The sequence below is a fragment of the Erythrolamprus reginae genome, chromosome 5, assembly GCF_031021105.1.
Source record: "Erythrolamprus reginae isolate rEryReg1 chromosome 5, rEryReg1.hap1, whole genome shotgun sequence".
NCBI lineage: Eukaryota > Metazoa > Chordata > Lepidosauria > Squamata > Dipsadidae > Erythrolamprus > Erythrolamprus reginae.
The window spans coordinates 114,364,306-114,389,182 of NC_091954.1; the positions used below are offsets into that span (position 1 = coordinate 114,364,306).

Sequence of the window (24,877 nt, forward strand, 5' to 3'; positions counted from 1 at the left end):
TGGCATACAAATCTAATTAATAATAATAATAACAGCTGCTGGAGATGTGTTTTAACCTTTTTTGTTTCTTTCCTAGCCTTTTTAATTGTTTCTTGGATAAATGATAAATGGCTATTGTTGACTAGAATAGATTTTTTTATTTATTGGCCAAGTGTAATTGGACACCCAAGGAATTTGTCTTGGTGCATATGCTCTCAACATACATAAAATAAAATATACATTTGTCAAGAATCATGTGATACGACACTTAATGATTGTCATAGGGGTCAAATAAGCAATGAAGAAGCAATATTAATAAAAACCTTAGGATATAAGCAACAAGTTACAGTCATACAGTCAACATGGGAGGAAATGGGTGATAGGAATGATGAGAAAAACTAGTAGAATAGAAGTGCAGATTTAGTAGAAAGTCTGACAGTGTTGAGGGAATTATTTGTTTAGTAGAGTGATGGCGTTCGGAAAAAAACTGTTCTTGTGTCTAGTTGTCTTGGTGTGCAGTGCTCTGTAGCGACGTTTTGAGGGTAGCAGTTGAAACAGTATATGTCCAGGATGTGAGGGGTCAGTAAATATTTTCCCCGCCCTCTTTTTGACTCGTGCAGTCTACAGGTCCTCAATGGAAGGCAGGTTGGCAGCAATTGTTTTTTCTGCAGTTCTATCCTCCTCTGAAGTCTGTGTCGGTCCTGTTGGGTTGCAGAACCAAACCAGACATTTATAGAGGTGCAGATGTCAGACTCAATGATTCCTCTGTAGAACTGGATCAGCAGCTCCTTGGACAGTTTGAGCTTCCTGAGCTGGCGCAGAAAGAACATTCTATATTCACTATATTCACATGATACATCTACAGCTCTAGTAACTTTGTGTGCATAACATTGCTAGACTTGGTGTTGCTTCTTTTTAAGGTTTAACAATACAAACCTAATCTAGAAGTTGTTAAATTAAAAAAAAATATTTTTCTGCTTCTTTACTACGTATTCTATGCTCCACTGTTTATATATCTTTATATGGAAGTTAAGTAGCTTTCTTGCTCTTCCATGGGGTATATAATCCTCTCCAGGGATTATAATACCACTAAAATTATCCAGGGATAATCTAATCTTTTTAAATTACTTTGTTTTTGTCTCTTTGTACTTCTTTCCTTGGGTTGTATTTAACTGTGAGTTAATCATCATCGTTCAAGTGAACTGTTAAGTCCTCAACTTACAACCTTACTAGTGTTGCTCTCTGGTGTGACAATTAGCTTCGTGTTTCCCGCGCTCTCCTTCCTGGGTCCCTCCCTCCCTCAGGCTGGATAGCTAGGCGAATGGGTGCCAATCAGCTGTTGAGAAAAGAGGGGGGAGGTAAAGGGCCCCTGCAACTCCTGGTGGTACTGGTTCCTCTGCCGCTTTCTGTTGTGTTTGGGCCCGGGCCAGCCGTTGCTCCCACAGATGCGAGAGACGCGGCACAAAGTGAATGTGAAAGCCTTGCTGACAGCCAGGAAGATGTGGCAGACAGCCAGGAGGACGAGGACACTGGGACACAGGATTCAGCAGACAGCCCAGGGGATTTGGCCTGCAGTCCCTCAGACAGTCTTTCCTCCCTGAGTTCTTCTGCAGATCAATATATTGATCTATGTAGCCGAAGAGCTGTGCAAAGAAGGGATCACTTTAAGGAGTATTACAAATCATTATAGGAGCACCTGGGCTGGGTGTGGTTCCCTTAATGAGGGCTAAAGGGATAAAAGGGAACAAAGGCCAAGGCAAACTGTGGCTGTTTATCTGTGTTGTTTTGTGGTTCCTGCTTCGAAGTTTCTGTGGCGTTGGAGTTTTCAACCCAGCTTTTTCAGGCAAGTGGGAGGTGAAAACTCTGGGACTTGCTGTTTGCTTCAAAGATTCAAAAGGACTCCTGAAACGCCTTTGCTCACTCCAGGTTGTCTCTGTTTGTTTTTCCCTGTGTTTTTTGTATGCGGCTGAAGTAAGCCTTGCATTGTTTTCGGACACTAAGAACTGTTTTTTGAATAAGCTATTTTTGTTTATCTAATACAAGTTTGCTGATTAGCAGAGCACGTGTGTGTTTGATTTCTTTTCCTTGGACTATTACGCATTGCCGAGCCGATGGTCAGCTGGAGTTGGGCACACAGCTTCTTTTATGTTGTGAGCCATCCTGAGTCCTTGCAGGAGGGCGGCATACAGATCCAATAAATAAATAAATTTCCACTGGTGGAACTGCATTCCACCCTGTCCTGCCTGCTGCCCACCACCGGATATAAGTGATGACCGCAGTGGGTTTTTCAGTCACTCCCAAGGCAAAGTCCAGCTAGCGAGGAAGAGCGCAGAGCAGTTGTGGGGGTGGTTGCAATGTCAAGCCTTTAACGTATTTTGTGTTCACTTCGGACACTCCTTCGGGCAGCTGGAAGCGGAACCTTCTCACCAGGTTGGCGAAGAGGAGAAAAAGTTCCATTCTGGCCAAGTTTTCTCCCAAACAGGCTCGCTGACCTACACCAAAGTGGCAGGGAGAAAGGCAACAGGAAGAGCATTTAAGGATGGTTTCATCTCCAATTTGCTTTGTCTCTGAACGCAAATAAGTCTTCTCCATCCGGAGTCCTTGAGATGGAGAGGACTTTCAGATTATTAACTTGGAAGAGATCTTGGAGGTCATCTAGTCTAACCTCCCTGGTCTAGCAGGAGTTCCTACACCATTTCAGACAAATGGCAGTACAATCTCCCTTTGAAAGTCTCAAGTGTTGGAGGTCAGTAAGAGGTCAGTAAGAGGTCAGTAAGGGGCGAGGACAAGTGCACTAGAGTGCCTTCCGTCCTCTGTCCTATTGCTCTCCTATATCTCCTATATCTTTCTTCTATTCCTATATCTCTTCTTCTATTCTTTCATTGATATGTTCTATTACTATATCTTCTTTTCTATTCATTCTTAGATATATTTTACTATGAGTATCTCCTCTACAACTTTCATCATGTATTTTACTATGTGTATATAGATATATACCCACTAAAACCCTCATTGTGTATCGGAATAAATAAATAAATAAATAAATAAATAAATATTTAAAAAAATAAAATAAACTTCAACTCCCATTCCCAGGGAGTTGAAGCCCAAGGTATCTAAACACAACTTGGTTGGGAAAGTTGTTGTCATATAATAAGGATAGGCCTCTCGGTGGTTTCTTAAAGGATTTTAGTGGCCAGATATTAATATTTGTTTAGTTTCCAAATGCCATTTTTAGTGCAAGTCGACAATGAAAAAAAACGATGTTAGAATTCAGACATTCTGAAATAATAATAATAATAACAACAACAACAACAACATCATCAACTACTACTACTACTACTACTACTACTACTACTACTATAGAGTTGGAAGGAACCTTGGAAAGAACCGGGGTGGCGCAGTGGTTAGAGTGCAGCATTGCAGGCTACTTCAGCTAACTGCTACTTGTAGTTCAGCAGTTCAAATCTCTCCACCCGCTCAAGGTTGACTCAGCCTTCCATCCTTCCGAGGTGGGTCAAATGAGGAGCCAGATTGTTGGGGGCAACAGGCTGATTCTGTAAACTGCTTAGAGAGGGCTGTCAAAGCACTATGAAGTGGTATATAAGTCTAAATGCTATTTCCTTGTGCATGAGAAATCTGAACACTGGAGAACTCTCTCTCTCTTTATATATATATATGTCACATGTTTTTTTTGCTGAATTTGAAAATTAAGGGAGACTAGGATAAATCTATTTCAGCCTTATTTTGGCCTCATCAGTAAGCCATACCCTCACTGGGACTTGAACCTGCAACCTTTGCCTTGTAAGGCAGAGAATTATCCTCTAGGCTACAGTATCCAATCCTTTCAGCTCTGCACCAGGGAAGGGTTACATATTTTTGTGTCAAATCACCCTGGTGTATTGAAGGAACATCACAGCTCCTTTATTTGCCTCTTGGCCCAACCCTGGGAGACCAGGAACCCCTATTAGATGTCCCTGTCCGAAGGTCAAGAAGCAGACAGGGATATCTTTATGGGAAAAAGTTCAGAAAGCGAGTCTATGAAAGAAAGTCTTCTCAGTATAGCTCTAGGAAACAATTGACAGTCTGTATATAAGGGAGGGTTTCTGGGTAAAGAGGTGTGGAGTTTCAACGTTTGTCATGGTGGAGGAATCAGATCTGGAGTTCCAGAAATGCTGTGCTGAGAAACTGCTGTGGCTCCTTTAAGAGTCATGCAGAGATGCCGATGAATGAGAAAGAAAAGAAACCTGGAGATCTGTGAGGGTATGGTTGTGATTTACGGACCTTAAGGAAGAATGCTAATTGGCTTTTTACATTTATCATTTTGTTATCTCTTGGCCAATTTGAGTGGGGGCCCTGCCAACATGAACTGATAAATCTGCTCCTGTCTGTACAAAGCATCTTTAACTATATAAAAAGTGTTTGAATTGAATCCTTTGTTTGTGGGAGCTTCTTTATTCCGATCCAGTAGGCCCAAAGCAGAACAGAACCTACCCATGGAAAATGGTATGAAGGCTTCTCTGTTGATAAAATTTCCTTTTTGATCCAAAAAATGACCAGGATTGTAACATTCAGGCGTCTCCCATTCCTTAGGATCCAAGAGGGCCGAGGATATATTTGGTATAACTATAATCCCCTAGAAAAGGCATAAAAGTTTAAACTGTTCAGTTGCATCAACCTCAAGACCAGTTTTAGAAAACATCAGATTCCAAAAAATGTTTGCTCCATACAAAATTTCTGCCTATCCATATGCCACAATAAACTATACAAGCAGGATAATTCTACAGTAAGGTAATTAAATTAAATCAAGTCAAATCAAATCACCACGCTCTCAAGACAAACATTAATAGCCAGACAACTTTTTTAAAATATAGTGGGACACCAGGAAGCCTACAGAAATAGCATAAAGATGTAGTACAGTGTTCCCTCGATTTTCTTGGGGGATGCGTTTCGAGACCGCCCGTGAAAGTTGAATTTCCGCGAAGTAGAGATGCGGAAGTAAATACACTATTTTTGGCTATGAACAGTATCACAAGCCTTCCCTTAACACTTTAAACCCCTAAAGTGCAATTTCCCATTCCCTTAGCAACCATTTAGATCATTACTCACCATGTTTATTTATTAAAGTTTATTAAAAAAAAATATTTATTAAAGGCAGATGAAAGTTTGGCGATGACATATGACGTCATTGGGCAGGAAAAATCGTAGTATAGGGAAAAAACCCGCAAAAACCCGCAAAGCATTTTTAATTAATATTTTTGAAAAACCGTGGTATAGACTTTTCGCGAAGTTCGAACCCGCGAAAATCGAGGGAACATTGTATTGCTATTGTCCTTATCATCTTCTCATCTTTCCTACTGTCTTCTATTTATCATTTATCATTTGTTGTTTGTATCTTATGCTTAATGATTGGAAGTATAATTTATGATCTATGGCAGGGGTGTCAAACTCAATTTCATTAATTTACAATATATCATTTTTACAATTTCGGTATACACAGATTAACCAATGCAACCTCCTTACGATTTAACATCTGGACCAAAAAAATAATTATTCCAATTCCTTATATGATTAAAAAAAAGGGGTTGTTTTTTTAAAAAAACTGTATACATTTTAGGCTGTTACTATTCTTAATCACATCAAATTAATTCGATCAAAATGTTTCAATTTTCTCCAAAATCTCCTCCATTTCAATTTTCATATATGCTTAATTAATTTGAAATTAATGGTATCTTTTTTTTCTGTACACGTGATTGGAGAAGAATTTTTTTAAAAAAAATTCACCCAAACTCAATTTCATTGAGGGCTGGATCAGGGTTGTTTTTGACCTCAGGGTGGCGGGGTGTGGCCAGAAGGGGCGTGGCCTCCTTGGTGTCACTCATGTCAGAGGCGCTTGTGGCAGCCCAAGTGCTCTACCAGTGAAAACAGGCTCCTAAGCTCCATTTCCAGCTGTGACGGCCTCCTGCAATCCTCTGCCAGCGAATACGGAGCTCACGAGGGCCACGTTTGTGTTGACAGAGGGGTTTTTTGTACTCTGGGGTTTCAGGAAGCTTCCATGAACTCTCCGGAGTGCAAAAAACAGCACAACAGCAAACAAGAAGTACCTTTTTCCGAATTGTGACCGGAAACTGATCGGCAACCAATGCAGACTGCGGAGTGTTGGAGTAATATGGGCATACTTAGAGAAGCCCATGATAGCTCTCGCAGCTGCATTCTGCACGATCTGAAGTTTCCGAACACTTTTCAAAGGTAGCCCCATGTAGAGAGCATTACAGTAGTCAAACCTTGAGGTGATGAGGGCATGAGTGACTGTGAGCAGTGAGTCCCGGTCCAGATAGGGCCGCAACTGGTGCACCAGGCAAACCTGGGCAAATGCCCCCCTCACCACAGCTGAAAGATGATTCTCTAATGTGAGCTGTGGATCGAGGAGGACGCCCAAGTTGGGGACCTTCTCAGAGGGGGTCAATAATCCCCCCCCCAGGGTTATAGACGGATAGATGGAATTGTCCCTGGGAGGCACAACCCACAGCCACTCCATCTTATCCGAGTTGAGTTTGAGTCTGTTGACACCCATCCAGACCCTAACAGCCTCCAGGCACCAGCACATCACTTCCACTGCTTCGTTGACTGGACATGGGGTGGAGATGTACAGCTGGGTATCATCAGCATACTGATGATACCTCCCCCCATGCCCCTAGATGATCTCACCCAGCGATTTCATGTAGATATTAAATAGTAGGGGGGAGAGGACCGACCCCTAAGGCATCCCACAAGGGAGAGACTAGAGGTCGACCTCTGACCCCCCACTAACACCGACTGTGACCGACCGGAGAGGTAGGAGGAGAACCACTGGAGAACAGTGCCTCCCACTCCCAGCTCTTACAGCTGGTGCAGAAGGATACCATGGTCGATGGTATCGAAAGCCGCAGAGAGGTCAAGAAGCACCAGGACAGAGGATAAACCCCTGTCCCGGGCCCACCAGAGATCATCCATCATGCTTATAAACACTTGAAATCACTCATAATTGTTGTCATAATGGTTATCATTATTATCAAATGCAGTTGGCATATTTTGATGAATTGGTGAATTTTGATGAACCTCCATTACAGTGAAATATATAAGGCAATGAGGAATGCCTACCTTTTGAATAGGAAAACCAAGGACTGTTGTGTCTTTCATACATTGCCTGGGGCCACCAATCAAAACAATGTTGGCATAACGCTGGATCTCATGAATAACAGCGTTGGTGTAAGGCAGGTTCCTCCGATCGCTGCAGGAGATCAGCCGGGAGGAAGAACCCAGGATATCATCAAGTTCTTTTTGGACTTTGGCTGGAAAAAATAGATCGGTTTCAGAGAATATACAGTACAGTGATCCCTCTATTATCGCGAGGGTTCCGTTCCAAGACCCCTCGCGATAATCGATTTTTCGGGATGTAGGGTTGTGGAAGTAAAAACACCATCTGCGCATGCGCGTCCTTTTTTTCTATGGACGCGCATGCGTAGATGGTGGAGTTTGCGTTCCCCGCCGCCCACGCAAAGGGGAAACCCCATTCGGCTCCTCGCTGCTGCTGCGCTACCGAGCAGATCAGCTGCTGGGCGGCTGAAGGAACCTTTCCTGGGTCTTCCCCCTCTTGCTGGCGGGCGGGCAAGCGGCGGGCATCAGCGAGGAGCCGGGGTTTCCCCTTTGCGTGGGCGGCCGGGAAGACCCAGGTTGGGGGTTCGGGGGGTGCTGGGAAGCCCCCCAGGCCGGCTGCGACCCTTTAAAACAGCCGCGCCGCTTCCCAGCTGAGTCCTGAAGCCAAACGTGGAAGTGGTTTTTTTCTTAATTAATATTTTTTTTAAAATCGCGATATAGCGTTTCGCGAAGATCGAGATCGCGCAACTCGAGGGATCACTGTACATCGGGAAAAAGAATCTGAACCTCATATATAAACTGAATAAACAAAATTTGTACCTGTGAATTTTTGGGAGGAGTCTACCAGGGAGCCCGACAGAACAGTGATTGACCCCTGCCTTTCTACCTCCCTCCCTCTCTCACCTTGGATATCTGGATAGGCCACCATGTAGAGGAATGCCCAATGCAATGTAGTGCTTGTGGTCTCTGACCCTGCTATGAAAAAATCGAAGATACTGTAGGCCAGATTGCTTTCATCCAGAGTAGATGTGGGGTCATCTTTACTCTGCGGATGCAAATCGGGAAACTTAGGTAAGAAGAGAGGAAAAGTAGAAGAGGTCTTGAGAGACATGAAAATTTACTTAATAAGGAACATGCTTAACAATCAAGTCTTTTCAATAGAACATTGATTAGTTAATAGACAAGAGGAATTCTGGATTTCTTAATTAGCTTAATTAGCTGCTCGCTGTCGTTCAGCATTGAAATCTCACCACCGGCTCAAGGTGGACTCAGCCTTCCATCCTTCCAAGGTGGGTAAAATGAGGACCCAGATTGTTGGGGGCAATAGGCCGACTCTGTAAATTGCTTAGAGAGGGCTGTAAAAGCACTATGAAGCAGTATATAAGTCTACATGCTTTTGCTATTAATTAAAAAGTCTCGTGTCATCTTTATTCTGTTAATGCAGAATATTAAAGCTCAGGTGAAAGGAGAGGAATACAGTAGTCCCTCACCTATCGCTGGTGTTACGTTCCAGACCTGGCCGCGATAGGTGAAATCCGCGATGCGGAATTTATCGACTGATAGTACTTATTTAAGTATTTATATTGTAATTGTTTGGTAAGTTTTCATTGTTTTAAGTGTTTATAAACCCTTCCCACACAGTATTTATTTTAGATACAGTATTTAAATACAGTATTTACAATTTTAGATATATATATATTTTTAAAAACCTGCCGATCGAGTTCGGCGGGCTGTTTAAATCTGCCGATCGACTTCCTCAGAAACCCGCGATGAAGTGAAGCCGCAGTAGGTGAAGCGCGGTATAGCGAGGGACTACTGTAATGCAAAAGAGCTTGGCATGATGAGAACCAATTTGGTCTAGTAGTGTAGTGTAGAATAGAGTAGAGTAGAGTAGAGTAGAGTAGAGTAGAATAGAATAGAATAGAATAGAATAGAATAGAATACTAAGCAGGGCCGACTGGCGGGGCCACGGGGGAAGGCCTTCTCTGTGGTGGCCCCAGCTCTCTGGAATCAACTGCCCCCCGAAGTCCATACTACTGCCACCCTACTGGCTTTCCGGAAACATTTGAAAACCTGACTTTGCCGTCTGTCCTGGGGGCTGTGAGTGATTGCCACTTCCTTTAATTCCACCGTTAATCAGACTTGATTCATTTCCTACTTTTGCCATGTGCCCCAAGTAGAAATCAATGAAATTCTGTGGATCGTCCAGCGTCCGTCTCTTCTCGCGACTTCTGATCTCCTTCATTGCAAAAGAAATAGAAAAGTCGTAACAAGCAAAGGCCCTTTGGTGGCGGCCTGGGAGATGGCTCATTATCCATGGGAAGGTATCATAGACCTGCATAAGGGAGAAAACCAATTGAAAACACCATGTTTGGCAGTAAGAAAACATAGACTTACTGTAAGAAATTTATTTCAAGTTGAAATGTTTTTATACTGATTCATGTTTGTTTTTGTTGTGAGTTGGGCGGCATGGAAATATAAATAATAATAATAATAATAATAATAATAATAATAATAATAATAATAATAATAATAATCTGCTGTCCCCTGGGATTGCGATGTCGATGGTCCATACTTTCTTTTTTTCCACAATCAGGATGTCTGAATGAATTCTGAAGCATAACACACCAGACATTGTGATCATGGAGAAAAAGAAAGTATGGATCATCGACATCACAATCCCAGGAGACAGCAGAATTGAGGAGAGGCAGCTAGAGAAATTAGTGAAATACAAAGATCTAAAAATCGAGCTGCAACAACTCTGGCATAAGCCAGTTACAAGTAGAAATATAGCTGAACAATGTTTGAATGCTATCTCCTTTTGAAGATAACTCCTGGTTTTTTTAAAAACTCAGTAGAAAATCATAGTTTTAGATAAAAATGTAAACACTATAGAAAGGAATGTTTTTGTAGTTTGTAACCCACCTTGTCAGAATAGCTGATGAAGGAATGGGAGGGTATTTTTGTAATTAGGGTATATTAACCAACATTTGTTTGAATACACAAAGAGAATAAAACTTTTCTGTTCTCTTTGCCCAAACATCTTGTCTGGATTCTTTTGTAAAAAATTCAGCACACAATAGGACAACAATAGATGCTGAGTTAGATTTATCTTCCTGTCCTCAACATACATTATCACTACATTTGCTAATCTTCCAAACCAAAAGGGTTATGTTGCCGTCTCAGCATTCAGCGATTGAATGTATGGTGCCTGATCGGATGAAGATGATTGATTAATTTTAAGTATTGGGATTTTAAGATTTTAAGATTGTATTTTAATCTAGATTTCTTACATGTTTTTTGCATTAAATTTTGCTGTGAGCCGCCCTGAGTCTCAGGAGAAGGGCGGCATAGAAATCGAATGATTAAATTTATTTATTTATTTATTAGATTTGTATGCCGCTCCTTTCCGTAGATTAAATGATTAAATGATTAAATGATTAAATGGTTAAATGGTTAAATGGTTAAATGGTTAAATGGTTAAATGGTTAAATGGTTAAATGGTTAAATGGTTAAATGGTTAAATGGTTAAATGGTTAAATGGTTAAATGGTTAAATGGTTAAATGGTTAAATGGTTAAATGGTTAAATGGTTAAATGGTTAAATGGTTAAATGGTTAAATGATGAAATGGTTAAATGATTAAATGATTAAATGATTAAATGATTAAATGATTAAATGATTAAATGATTAAATGATTAAATGATTAAATGATTAAATGATTAAATGATTAAATGATTAAATGATTAAATGATTAAATGATTAAACAAACAAACACACAAATTCTGTGCCCATTTCTTTCTTTTCCTTATCGGAGGAGATTAGAAAGAGAGAAAGTGTTATGTATGGTGAGCAATTTTTTTACAATGAAAAGGAGGACGAAAAAAATTAAGAAAAAAGTACAACGTAAATAAATGCAACAATTTATTAATTCAAACCAAAATACACTAATTATATTACATCCCTTTTAATTATTTAATTAAATGAGTATTTTTCCATTGAATGAATATTTTTTGTCAATATATCATTTTCTAACAATATGTTGGAAATTTTGGAGCAAGAAATACCCTTCATATGGAATTTTACGGTAAGTACGATTATGCAGCTATAATATTCACTGGGAAAGAAATAATTTCGTATTTCCGTTAGAAGTAAACACGAAATGAACACACACATGATCAACATCTGAATGCACTACCTGACTGTAGTTTCCTCCCCAACCCCAAAATCTTCAACCTTAGATTTAATTTTATTTATTTGTTTGTTTGTTTGTTTTGTCAAGTACATAATGCAGGAATGTGAAGAAATAAACATATTGATATACCTGAATAAAAGATTAGAAGAACATTAGAGATAATAATATTCATATGTATGATGATAGTAAGACATAAAGAGACATTAGGACAGGGAACGGGAGGCAAGTTGGTGCACTTATGCACACCCCTTACTGAGCTCTTAGGAATCTGGAAAAGTCAACACAAATCCCAGCGACCGGTTAGGTCCCACAGAGTTGGTCTCCTCCAGGTCCCGTCAACTAAACAATGTCGTTTGGCGGGACCCAGAGGAAGAGCCTTCTCTGTGGCGGCTCTGACCCTCTGGAATCAGCTCCCTCCAGAGATTAGAACTGCCCCCACCCTCCTTGCCTTTCGTAAACTCCTTAAAACCCACCTCTGCCGTCAGGCGTGGGGGAACTGAAACATCTCCCCCTGCCTATGTAGTTTTTTGTGTATGATATGACTGTATGTATATTTTTATATATTGGGGTTTCTTGTTTTTTAGACTTTTTAAATGTATTATTGTTATTTTAGATTCTAACTATTAGATTTGTCATTACTGTATATATTGTTTTTATCATTGCTGTAAGCCGCCCCGAGTCTACAGAGAGGGGCTGCATACAAATCTAATAAATAATAATAATAATAATAATAATAATAATAATAATAATAATAATAATAATAATAACAACAACAACAAAAACAGTGGACAATCTAAGGGTAAAGTTTTGGAGATGACACTACAGAGTCTGGTAGACTGTCTACAGTTGACCTCTTCCCATTTCTAAGAGGTCTGTAAGGGGCGTGCATAAGCGCACTGTCCTTTTGTCTTTTTTTATCATTACTTTCTATGTTATGTTTATATAAACTACTATCGTACACTTGATTGACAAAAATAAATAAATATTTTTTTAAAAAAAGAGTTGACCGTACTTACAATCTGCCAGATGCTTCCTCCAATTTGAAGTATAAATTCAGCACATTTGATCAGCTGGCGGAAAGTTTCGTTCTCTTTGGAGAATCGATAGCCAAACAGGAGAGCACAGATCACATTGGAAACAGCACAAACGATGTGGAAAGAAGGTTCCATGGGCTGCCCTGTATTGTTCATGGAAATTTCGTTCATCAGCCATAAATATTACGAGACACTTTTTAAAAAACAAAATAAAAAACTATTTCCTTATACAGTGATACCTCGTCTTACGAAATTAATTGGTTCCGGGACGAGGTTTGTAAGGTGAAAAGTTTGTAAGACGAAACAATGTTTCCCATAGGAATCAATGGAAAAGCGATTAATGCGTGCAAGCCCAAAACTCACCCCTTTTGCCAGCTGAAGCGCCCGTTTTTGCACTGCTGGGATTCCCCAGAGGCTCCCCTCCATGGGAAACCCCACCTCCGGACTTCCATGTTTTTGTGATGTTGCAGGGGAATCCCAGCATGGGAATCCAAGCAGTGCAAAAATGGGCACTTCGCTGGCAATGGAAGTCCGGAGGTGGGGTTTCCCAGTGAGGGGAGCCTCAGCGAAATTGCAGCATCGCAAAAACACGGAAGTCCTCGAAAACCCACCTCGGGACTTCCGTGTTTTTGTGATGCTGCGATTTCGCTGAGGCTCCCCTCGCTGGGAAACCCCACCTCCGGACTTCCATTGCAAGCGAAGTGCCCGTTTTTGCACTGCTGGGATTCCCCTGCAGCATTGCAAAAACATGGAAGTCCGAAGGTGGTGTTTCCCATGGAGGGGAGCCTCAGGGGAATCCCAGCAGCGCAAAAACAGGCACTTTGCTGGCAACAGAAGTCCAGAGGCAGGGCATCCCAGTGGTGGCGGCTTGGGTTTGAAAGGTGAAAATAGTTTGGAAGAAGAGGCAAAAAAATCTTAAACCCCAGGTTTGTATCTTGAAAAGTTTGTATGACGAGGGGTTTGTAAGATGAGGTATCACTGTAATTCCAATTCACATATTTTGCTTTGCGTTCAACCCATTAAAATATAGTACTGTGGTACCTCTACTTACAAACTTAATTCGTTCTGTGACCAGGTTCTTAAATAGAAAAGTTTGTAAGAATAAGCAATTTTCCCCATAGGAATCAATGTAAAAGCAAATAATGTGTGCAATTGAGGAAACCACAGGGAGGGTGAAAGCCCTGTTTTCTCCCAGGAGATTCCTAGAGAGGCCCCACGGAGGCTTCTCCCCACCCTTTCCGGCCCTGTTTCCTCCCAGGAGATTCCTAGAGAGGCCCCACGGAGGCTTCTCCCTGCCTTTTCCGGTTACAGTTTCAGAGGCTCGGGTTTGTAAATGGAAAATGGTTCTCGAGAAGAGGCAAAACAATCTTGAACACCTGATTCTTATCTAGAAAAGTTCGTAAGTAGAGGCGTTCTTAGGTAGAGGTACGACTGTATGTTCATGTGCAATAGAAGTATACGTAATTGTTTTGCTTGGTTTATATGCAGTATCAAATTAAAGAAACTCTACTCCTAAAATTAGGAGAACACGATTCAGTGGGAAAAGGAGCAGTCTTGCCTTCTCCAAGTTCTTCCATTATTCCTATTTTTAAAATGGCTTATCAGTCGTACCTTTAGTACTGTCAAAGATCTCGATCAAATGCAGAGCTTCTTCTTGGATCTGATGCTCCAGATGTGACTTTCCTTGGCTCAGAAACCTGAGACCCAGCATCCCAATTCTCCGATGTTGCTTCCATACATTTCCACTGGCAAAAATGATGCCTGAAAAAAACCCACTGGGTGATTATTTTCCATTCAGGTTTTATCAGAGTTTGTTGAAGATAATTAATTTCCAGAAGCACACACAGATGAACTGATTGGATCTGCTGGGTGACTTGACAGAAAAACATTTAAATTTCCTTGGGCTCAACTGACAAAAGGGAGTAGAGCCTGTTACCTAGAAGTTAGACTAGGATAGATCTATTTCGAACTTGTTCTGGTTTCATCAACTAGCCATACCCTCACTGAGACTTGAACTTGCAGACTTTGCCTTGTAAGGCAGAGAATTAACCTCTAGGCTACAGTACCAATCCCTTCAGCTCTGTACCAGGGAAGGGTTACGTGGTTTTTGTGTCGAATCACCCTGGTATATTGAAGGAGCATCACAGCTTCCTTTTTGCCTCTCGGCCCAACCCAGGGCCATTTCCATAGCCGACAAACTATATTCTGTATGTGTCACATGTTTTTGCTAAATTTGAAAATTAAGAGAGACTAGGATAGATCTATTTCGGCCTTGTTCTGGCCTTATCAGCTAGCCAAACTGGGACTTGAACTTGCAGCCTCTGCCTTGTAAGGCAGAGAATTAACCTCTAGGCTACAGTATCCAATCCCTTCAGCTCTGTACCAGGGAAGGGTTACATGTTTTTTGCGTCAAATCACCCTGGTATATTGAAGGATCATCACAGCTTCCTTTTTGACTCGCAAACACACACACACAAATGTATGTACATACGTACGTATGTATGTATGTATATGTATATGTGTGTGTGTGTTTGTAGATTTTGTAAGTTTCATATATATATATTTATATATATATGGAAGGGAGCCTAGTATAGATCTATTTCAACCTTATTATGGCCTTGTCGGCTAGACATATCATACACATACAAAGTACCACAGATTATTTCTTCAAGTAAACAAAAGGAGGAGAATTAGTTTCATTTCAGCAGAGCAGACAAGCATAGAGTGGGCTGAGAGTACAGAGCAGACAGAGTGGACTGAGCCACGCCCAGCCTTAAGCTTAAGTTTCCAGTTTCGATTCTCTGCACAGACGTGTTTTAGCTCTCATTGGCTGACATAGTTGCTATGCCTATTCATTGGCTGACCTTATTAACATGGCTCTCCCAGTTCATGAATATCTTAATGTTTCATGTTTCTTCGTCAACAGAGCTCAATGTTTGACCTGAAGTCACAGTTCTGACCTGAAGTCACAGTTCTGACCTGAAGTCACAGTTCTGATCTGAAGTCACAGTTCTGATCTGAAGTCACAGTTTGATCTGAAGTCGAGATCAAGTCTGATCTTGATCGGGCAAGTGAGGAAATTGGCTTGTAATGAAATCATCTTCTGAATAGTTATGTACATTAAGCATCTGCCTGAGGCATCTATGAACTGATGTGAACTAGGGATTCCATACTCAACCAGAGCATGACTGTAGTTTGCAATTTCAAGATGTACTGGTTTTGAGATTTGATTGAAAAAAAGCACGTCCATGGGCTATTTTTATTTATTTATTATTAAAGCTAAATGCTTCCCATCTCACTGTGGCTATGACAGAGAAGGACAAAACTGGGGTGTAGGCTTTAAGGCTTCTGTTTGGCACCATGCATGGTATGTCAGTATGTATGATTGGTTTCTTAAATTGGGTTTTTTTAAATTAACTTAAATATTAGATTTGTTTACATTGTATTATTATTGCTGTTAGCTGCCCCGGGTCTATGGAGAGGGGCGGCATACAAATCTGATAAGTAAGTAAGTAAGTAAGTAAGTAAGTAAGTAAGTAAGTAAGTAAGTAAGTAAGTAAGTAAACAAACAAACAAACAAACAAACAAACAAACAAATAAATTCTTAGACAACAAAAGCAGATAGATTTCTATATCATTCTATGAATTCCCTAAAATCTATTCAATCATATCCTATTGGGTATTCCATTCTGGTGTAAGCCTGTTGCCTATTGGCACCTGACCGGCTACTGAGGTCTCAACACAGAGCTAAATGCCATGGAAAAATTGTTGTTCAGATTCTTAAGATTTCATCTTTCTGACTGTCCTGTTCTCTTTGCTTCTTTGTAAATACAACATTTTGCTTTCTTACAGTTCTACTGCAAAAGCCTTCTTCACACGCTCCTCTGGTGGCCTGATTCCAGCATAAGTGCATTAAACTCACCTTTTCTCTTGCCGAGTTTTTCAAAAAAAGGACTTGTGGGTCGCCCACTCATATTTTCTGGATGGGCGGTCAGACCTTCCTTCACGGCCTCAAATCCGTTGAGTATAATTATTGGTATCTGACCCAACCACAAGGTGAAGACGTTCCCATGACGCTTTGCTAGCTGCAGGTACATGAAAGAGTAAAAAAAATCAACCTTAAGCCCAGCTCAGTTGAAGCCATTGCTAATATCGCTCTCAACATGGGGCTACCTTTGAAAAGTATTCGGAAACTTCAGATCGTGCAGAATGCAGCTGCGAGAGCAATCATGGGCTTCCCTAAAAATGCCCATGTTACACCAACACTCCGCAGTTTGCATTGGTTACCGATCAGTTTCCGGTCACAATTCAAAGTGTTGGTTATGACCTATAAAGCCCTTCATGGCATCGGACCAGAATATCTCCGAGACCGCCTTCTGCCGCACAAATCCCAGTGGCCGATTAGGTCCCACAGAGTTGGCCTTCTCCGGGTCCTGTCGACCAAACAATATCGTCTGGCAGGACCCAGGGGAAGAGCCTTTTCTATGGCGGCCCCGGCCCTCTGGAATCAACTCCCTCCAGAGATTCAAACAGCCCCCACCCTCCTCGCCTTCCATAAAATGTTGAAGACCCACCTTTGTCGCCAGGCGTTGGGATAATTACCACCTTCTCCCCCTCTTTTTTTATTATGCTTTCGGCCTTACTGTATGATGGATTAAGTTGAATGCGTATAGCTGTATAGTTAGGGATTTTACTATGTTATTATTAATGTTTTTTTAATTTGATTTAATTTTCTAATATTGGATTTGTAATGTATTGTATCACTGTTATGTTGTGAGCTGTGCCGAGTCTTCGGAGAGGGGCGGCAAACAAATCTAATAAACTAAACTAAACTAATATGTGTTCTGTCGGGCTCTCTGGTAGACTCCTCCCAAAAATTCACAGGTACAAATTTCAGACACACACACGTTTGAAAATTCAAAACAATGTTCTTTATAATGAAAATTCACTTAACCTGAGCCCTCTTTTGGTATGGCAAAGAGCACTGGTCCCCAAACAAACTGGTAATTTGTACAAGTCCCTTATCAGTTCTGAGATACTTAGCTTGCAGCTGTGAGGCAATTCACAGTCCTTCTTCTTTCACAAAGTGAAACACACTTTGCTCTGGGTTAGTTTCAAAGCGGGGAAAAATCAGCACACAAAGGTCGAAGTCAGCAAGGCAGTCACGAAACACAACGGTCAGATAATCCTCCACAATGGCCAAACCCACAGGCTGCTCTTTATAGCAGCCTCACTAATGACCACAGCCCCACCCAACCACAGGTGGCCTCATTTTCTTTGATAATAATCTCTCAGTTGTTGTTGCCTATGCATCGCTCTACGCATGCGTGGCTGTATCATTAACTCTTGTTCTGAATCCAAAGAGGAGCTAGATAATTGATCTCCTTCTGAGCTGTCTGCCCCACTCTCCTCCTCCCTGTCACTCATGTCTTCTTGGTCAGAGGAGCCATCATCAGCAGATTCCACCGGGGGCAAAACAGGCCTGCAGCATGTGGATGTCTCCCCCACATCCACAGTCCTTGGGGCAGGAGCTGGGCCAGAGCTAACCACAACAATATGTAAATTATTTGATTACTGCAATGCTCTCTACATGGAGCTACCTTTCACGAGTGTTTGGAAACTTCGAACCATGCAAAATTGCAGTGGTGTGAGTGGTCATGGGCCTTCCTAGGCATGCCCATGTTTCTCCAACACTCTGCGGACTGCATTGGCTGCTGATTGGTTTCCGGTCACAGTTCAAAATGTTGGTAATGATCTATAAATTTATAACAAAATCAGTGGCATTTAAAGAAAATTATTATAAAATGTTTTATAGGTGGCATCTAACACCATCAAAATTGCCCAAAATATATCCAAACACAAATTCGGCTTGTTGGAAGTATAAGTCACCTACAAAAAGATATTGACAAAATTGAACGGGTCCAAAGACGGGTTTCAAGAATGGTGGAAGGTCTTAAGCATAAAACGTATCAGGAAAGACTTAATGAACTCAATCTGTATAGCCTGGAGGACAGAAGGAAAAGGGGGACATGATCTAAACATTTCAATATGTTAAAGGGTTAAATAAGGTCCAGGAGGGAAGTGTTTTTAATAGGAAAGTGAACACAAGAACAAGGGGACACAATCTGAAGTTAGTTGGGGGAAAGATCAAAAGCAATGTGAGAAAATATTATTTTACTGAAAGAGTAGTAGATCCTTGGAACAAACTTCCAGCAGACGTGGTTGGTAAATCCACAGTAACTGAATTTAAACATGCCCGGGATAAACATATATCCATCCTAAGATAAAATACAGAAAATAGTATAAGGGCAGACTAGATGGACCATGAGGTCTTTTTCTGCTGTCAGTCTTCTATGTTTCTATGTTTCTAAAAGAGTTGTAGGTACCTTCTTTCATATGTGGTGGTTGTGCCCTAAAGCAAAGAAGTACTGGGAAAAGATTCATGACTTGTTAAAACAGATTACAGAAAGACAAATGGAATACACTCTGGAATTTTTTTTAACAGGGGTAATAAGAAAGCAACAACCAAAGGATATAAAATATTTATCACTGCACATTATTACTGCAGCAAGAATTGCTTATGCCCAATATTGAAAGGACGACAATCCTCCAGTGGAAAATGTATTGATTGATAAAATATGCAGGAGTGAAGAAATGGACAACTTGACAATAGAATTAAATGGACAAAATGAGTCAGATTATTATAAAGTTTGGATGAAATTGTTGTGTTCATTTAAAGAAATACAGAAAATCGCTGATTGGTTAAGACGTGGCTAAGTTTAGGTTGCCGCCAAAAAACAAACGGTTGTCAGTAAAAAGCCCGCGCTTAAGCAAGGTATAAATAAGGCAACGGATTAGCCGCTGCCCTTGTTGGGAGTTGTTATTGAGAGGAATGGTTGATTGTTATATTCTGGAAATAAATAATACTTTTGAACAAACAGAAGTCTCCGGTGCAGTGATTTAACAGTGGCGACGAGGAGGTCGAACTCCCGCTAAGCGAAATGGTACAAGTAGATGGAAAAAATAAGACAAAAACATCATGACGGTGTGGAAAAGACTAAGAATCGGGACAATGAAAAGATATGAAATACAGTGTTCCCTCGATTTCCGTGGGGGATGCGTTCCGAGACCACCCGCGAAAGTCAAATTTCCGCGAAGTAGAGATGCGGAAGTAAATACACCATTTTTGGCTATGGACAGTATCACAAGCCATCCCTTAACACTTTAAACCCCTAAATTACCACTTCCCATTCCCTTAACAACCATTTATTCACCATTATTACTGGTACTCACCATTGAATAAGGCACTTAGTGATCCTGATATTTATAAACATAATTATTTATTAACAATAATTATTTTTTTTGTTACTTATTTCCAAAAATTATTAGTTTTGTGATGAAGTATGACGTCATCGGATGGGAAAAACCGTGGTATAGGGAAAAAACTGCAAAGTATTTTTTAATTAATATTTTTTGAAAAAACGTGGAATAGGCTATTCGCGAAGTCCGAACCCGTGAAAATCGAGGGAACACTGTATTGTAAATTGCATGAAATTTGGAGGTAGACTTGTGGAAAAAAATGTTATGATGTTTAATGATAAAAATAACAAAAAAAAGTTTCTCAAGAGAAAAAATTATGTTGAAAACAGTACGATGGTTTTTATCATACTGCTCCCAATATTTCTAAGGAGGGTCAGTGCAAGATTTCTCAAAGTATCTGGATTATTTTCAACTAAACAAGCCTTCAACATGCTTTAGCAACAGATTAAATCTACTTTACTCATTAAGTCAACTTTTTTAAAAGAAACAACAACAACACAATCTTCTCTGAAGCCTCTCCTTGTGATTCTTGCCAACGGTTAGAACAATTTCATTAATTATGGCGTAGGTTAGTTCAAAACTATTTTTAATAGGGCTGCAAGAAATATTATGAAAACTTTTACAAATGGCTTGAAAACAGAAAAAATAATCAATCAATAAGTAATATATAAATAAGTAATACAAATACATTGACATAATTGATAATTTATATATATTTCAATTATAAAATCAATATTTTTTTGTAGTTCTGGAGACCTCACCTACAAAAAGATATTGACAAAATTGAACGGGTCCAAAGACGGGCTACAAGAATGGTGGAAGGTCTTAAGCATAAAACGTATCAGGAAAGACTTAATGAACTCAATCTGTAGAGTCTGGAGGACAGAAGGAAAATGGGGGACATGATCGAAACATTTAAATATGTTCAAGGGTTAAATAAGGTCCAGGAGGGAAGTGTTTTTAATAGGAAAGTGAACACAAGAACAAGGGGACACAATCTGAAGTCAGTTGGGGGAAAGATCAAAAGCAACATGAGAAAATATTATTTTACAGAAAGAGTAGTAGATCCTTGGAACAAACTTCCAGCAGACGTGGTTGATAAATCCACAGTCACTGAATTTAAACATGCCTGGGATAAACATATATCCATCCTAAGATAAAATACAGAAAATAGTATAAGGGCAGACTAGATGGACCCTGAGGTCTTTTTCTGCCGTCACTCTTGTATGTTTCTATAATTTCAAATAACATACTGACAATACAGTATAAATAATTGATATACGGACTGGATAAAGTAATAATGAGATGCACATAGAGTTTGCTTTTTGATTCACCACAGATGTAAATAAGAAAATAAGTGTGTTATGTAACCGGTTTTTCTCTTTTCTTTTTCCTCTCTTTCTTCCTTTTGGTTTTCTTCTTTTTTTCTCCCTTCTTTCTTCTTTTCTTTTCTATTTGTATGTTTTAATTGATGTTCATTGTTCTGTTTGAATTGTACCATTGTTTTATTTGTGAATAAATTTTTTAAACAATTATTATTTACTAAAGAAAATCTTATGCCAATACTATGGTAAACAAAAACTCCGTGGTCTGCACTGGCTGCCGATCAGTTTCCGGTCACAATTCAAAGTGTTGGTTATGACCTATAAAGCCCTTCATGGCACCGGACCAGATTATCTCAGGGACCGCCTTCTGCTGCACGAATCCCAGCGACCAGTTAGGTCCCACAGAGTGGCCCTTCTCCGGGTCCCGTCAACTAAACAATGTCATTTGGCCAGACCCAGGGGAAGAGCCTTCTCTGTGGCAGCCCCGGCCCTCTGGAACCAACTCCCCCCGGAGATTAGAATTGCCCCCACCCTCCTTGCCTTTCGGAAGCTTCTTAAAACCCATCTCTGCCGCCAGGCATGGGGGAACTGAGATACTCTTTCCCCCTACGCCTTTACAATTTTATGCATGGTATGTCTGTATGTATGTTTGGTTTTATAATAAGGGTTTTTTAGTTGTTTTAGTATTGGATTGTTACATGCTGTTTTTATTACTGTTGTTAGCCACCCCGAGTCTACGGAGAGGGGCGGCATACAAATCCAATCAATCAATCAATCAATCAATCAATCAATCAATCAATCAATCAGTAAATAAGTAAGTAAATAAGAAAGTAAATAAGTAAGTAAATAAGTAAATAAATAAGTAAATAAATAAGTAAGTAAATAAGTAAGTAAATAAGTAAATAAATAAGTAAATAAATAAGTAAATAATTAAATGAACAAATGAACAAATGAACAAATAAACAAACAAATAAACAAACAAATAAACAAATAAATATTATCATATCATCATTTGACAAAACAAATAAACAAAAAAAGTTGAGCACAGAGCTTATAAATACCGTAATAAGAGTCTCATTAGAAAAGTCAAATCTCATCTGCCACAAGGTTCCAATAACGGGGAGAGGCGTCGGTCCAGGAGGAAGCCTTCGGGCCACCCGTAGTATTTTCAGGTACTGTGTAATCGCAAGCACCAGCGCCAGGGCAATGAGCAGACCAAGCAAGACTGACATCTTGGTGGGTTTTTCTCCTTCCACGTCCCTTTCCAAACTTCACCCGCAAGGGATTACCTCCTTCTCTTCTGCTCAATCTTGCCAAGAGTTGAGTTATAAGAGTCGAATAATAAAGTAATAAGCGATTTTGCTGATGCTGCGTAACCGGTTTAAGATCCTCCTCTTCGTACGGGTAGATTTTAATCTAAAACTATTGGAGCGTTGTCAGATTCTGAGTACCCCTCTCTTCGTATTAGAAAGCCAAGGTTGCCTCAGGTCTTGGCAGTTCTGCAAAGTATGAGTAGATGGCAGGCACGTTGTCTGTTCAAGTGGAACGTGTTTTATCAAATATGTTTTTATTTATTTATTTATTTATTTATTTATTATTTAGATTTGTATGCCGCCCCTCTCCGCAGACTCGGGGCAGCTCACAACAGAATAAAAACAATTTATAACAAATCCAAATATAATTTAAGATATTTTAAAAAAACCGATTTGATTTAAAAAACCCCATTTACTAAACAAACATACATACAAACATACCATGCATAAATTGTATAAGCCCGGGGGAGATGTCTCAGTTCCCCCATGCCTGATGACAAAGGTGGGTTTTAAGGAGCTTACGAAAGGCAAGGAGAGTAGGGGCAGTTCTAATCTCTGGGGGGAGTTGGTTCCAGAGAGTTGGGGCCGCCACAGAGAAGGCTCTTCCCCTGGGGCCCGCCAACCGACATTGTTTAGTTGACGGGACCCGCAGAAGGCCCACTCTGTGGGACCTAATCAGTCGCTGGGATTCGTGCGGCAGAAAGCGGTCTCTGAGATATTCTGGTCCAGTGCCATGAAGGGCTTTCCTAACATGTTCTCTCTACATGGGGATACCTTTGAAGAGTACTTGGAAACTATAAATTGTGCAAAATGCAGCCACACAAGCGGTCATGGACCTTCTCAGGTATGTCCATATTTCTCCAGCACTCCGCAATCTGCATTGGCTGCCTATTGGTTTCCGGACTGAATTCAAAGTGTTGGTAATGACCTATAAAGCCCTACATGGCATCAGACTAGATTACTTGGGGGACTGCTTTCTACCATATGAATCTCAGAAACCGGTCAGGTCCCACAGATTCGGCCTTCTCCAGGTCCTGTCAACTAGACAATGTCGCTTGGAGGGACCTAGAGAAAGAGCCTTCTCTGTGGGGGCCCCAGCCCTCTGAAATCAGCTCTCCCAAGAGTTTCGTACTGCTCCCACACTCCTCACCTTTCGTTAGAGTCTGAACACTCATCTATGCCGCCAGGCTTGGGGCCATTATACTCTAGCCGCCTGGTCGACAAATGATATGTATGCTATTGTTGAGTGGGAATGATTTATTTTAATATAAATGGGGATTTTAGATTAGATAACTGGGTTTTATATTAATTGGATTTAGGATTTGTATTGTATTTTTCTTTTTATTTATTTATTTATTTATTTATTTTATTTATTTTGTCCAATACACAATGAGGGTTTTAGTGGGTATATATAGGAGACATATATATGTATGTACCACATGTTTTTGATGAGATTTTAAAATTAAGGGAAACATAGAAACATAGAAACATAGAAGTCTGACGGCAGAAAAAGACCTCATGGTCCATCTAGTCTGCCCTTATACTATTTTCTGTATTTTATCTTAGGATGGATATATGTTTATCCCAGGCATGTTTAAATTCAGTTACTGTGGATTTATCTACCACATCTGCTGGAAGTTTGTTCCAAGGATCTACTACTCTTTCAGTAAAATAATATTTTCTCATGTTGCTTTTGATCTTTCCCCCAACTAACTTCAGATTGTGTCCCCTTGTTCTTGTGTTCACTTTCCTATTAAAAACACTTCCCTCCTGGACCTTATTTAAACCTTTAATATATTTAAATGTTTAGATCATGTCCCCCCTTTTCCTTCTGTCCTCCAGACTATACAGATTGAGTTCATTAAGTCTTTCCTGATACGTTTTATGCTTAAGACCTTCCACCATTCTTGTAGCCCGTCTTTGGACCCGTTCAATTTTGTCAATATCTTTTTGTAGGTGAGGTCTCCAGAACTGAACACAGTATTCCAAATGTGGTCTCACCAGCATTCTATATAGTGGGAGCATAATCTCCCTCTTCCTGCTTGTTATACCTCTAGCTATGCAGCCAAGCATCCTACTTGCTTTCCCTACCGCCTGACTGCACTAGGAGTCACCAGACTAGGATGGCACCATTTCGGCCTTGTTCTGGCCTCATCAGCTACCTACATCCTTACTGGGATTTGACCCGGCAGCTTCTGCCTTGTAAGGCAGAGAAATAACCTCTAGGCCACCAGACCTGATCCCTTCAGCTCTGTACCAGGGAGGGGCTATATGTTTTTTTATGTCGGATCACCCTGGTATATTGAAGGAACGTCACAGCTCCTTTTTGCCTCAAGGCCCAACCCAGGGCCATTTCAAGGCAGTTAATTTATTCATAGCTGACAACTATATTCTGTATGTATCACATGTTTTTTGCTGACATTTTAAAATTAAGGGAGACTAGGATGGCACCATTTCGGCCTTGTTCTGACCTCATCAGCTAGCCACACCCTTACTGGGATTTGATCCAGCAGCTTCTGCCTTGTAAGGCAGAGAATTAACCTCTAGGCCACCAGACCTGATCCCTTCAGCTCTGTACC

At 40.4% G+C, this 24,877-nt stretch overlaps 1 protein-coding gene across 1 annotated transcript; it reads right to left on the reverse strand.

Moving 5' to 3' along the window:
• Positions 1–2,292: 2,292 nt before the first annotated feature.
• LOC139168627 (cytochrome P450 2J6-like) lies at positions 2,293–22,217 on the reverse strand. The gene is made up of 9 exons (XM_070754250.1): positions 22,047–22,217; positions 16,263–16,425; positions 13,952–14,101; positions 12,323–12,483; positions 9,272–9,448; positions 8,017–8,158; positions 7,117–7,307; positions 4,471–4,612; positions 2,293–2,471 (listed from the first exon to the last, which is right to left on the reverse strand). The coding sequence occupies exons 1-9, from the start codon at positions 22,215–22,217 to the stop codon at positions 2,293–2,295; spliced, it is 1,476 nt and encodes a 491-aa protein (XP_070610351.1).
• Between the last annotated feature and the right edge of the window lie 2,660 nt (positions 22,218–24,877).

Coding starts and splice junctions, on each gene's coding strand:
- LOC139168627 (XM_070754250.1), bottom strand. CDS start 22,217: ATGTCAGTCTTGCTTGGTCTGCTCATTGCCCTGGCGCTGGTGCTTGCG. Junction 12,484..13,951: donor GATCTTTGACAGTACTAAAG/GTACGACTGATA, acceptor TGAACAATACAG/GGCAGCCCATGGAACCTTCT. Junction 8,159..9,271: donor ACTTGGGGCACATGGCAAAA/GTAGGAAATGAA, acceptor TTGCATCCGCAG/AGTAAAGATGACCCCACATC.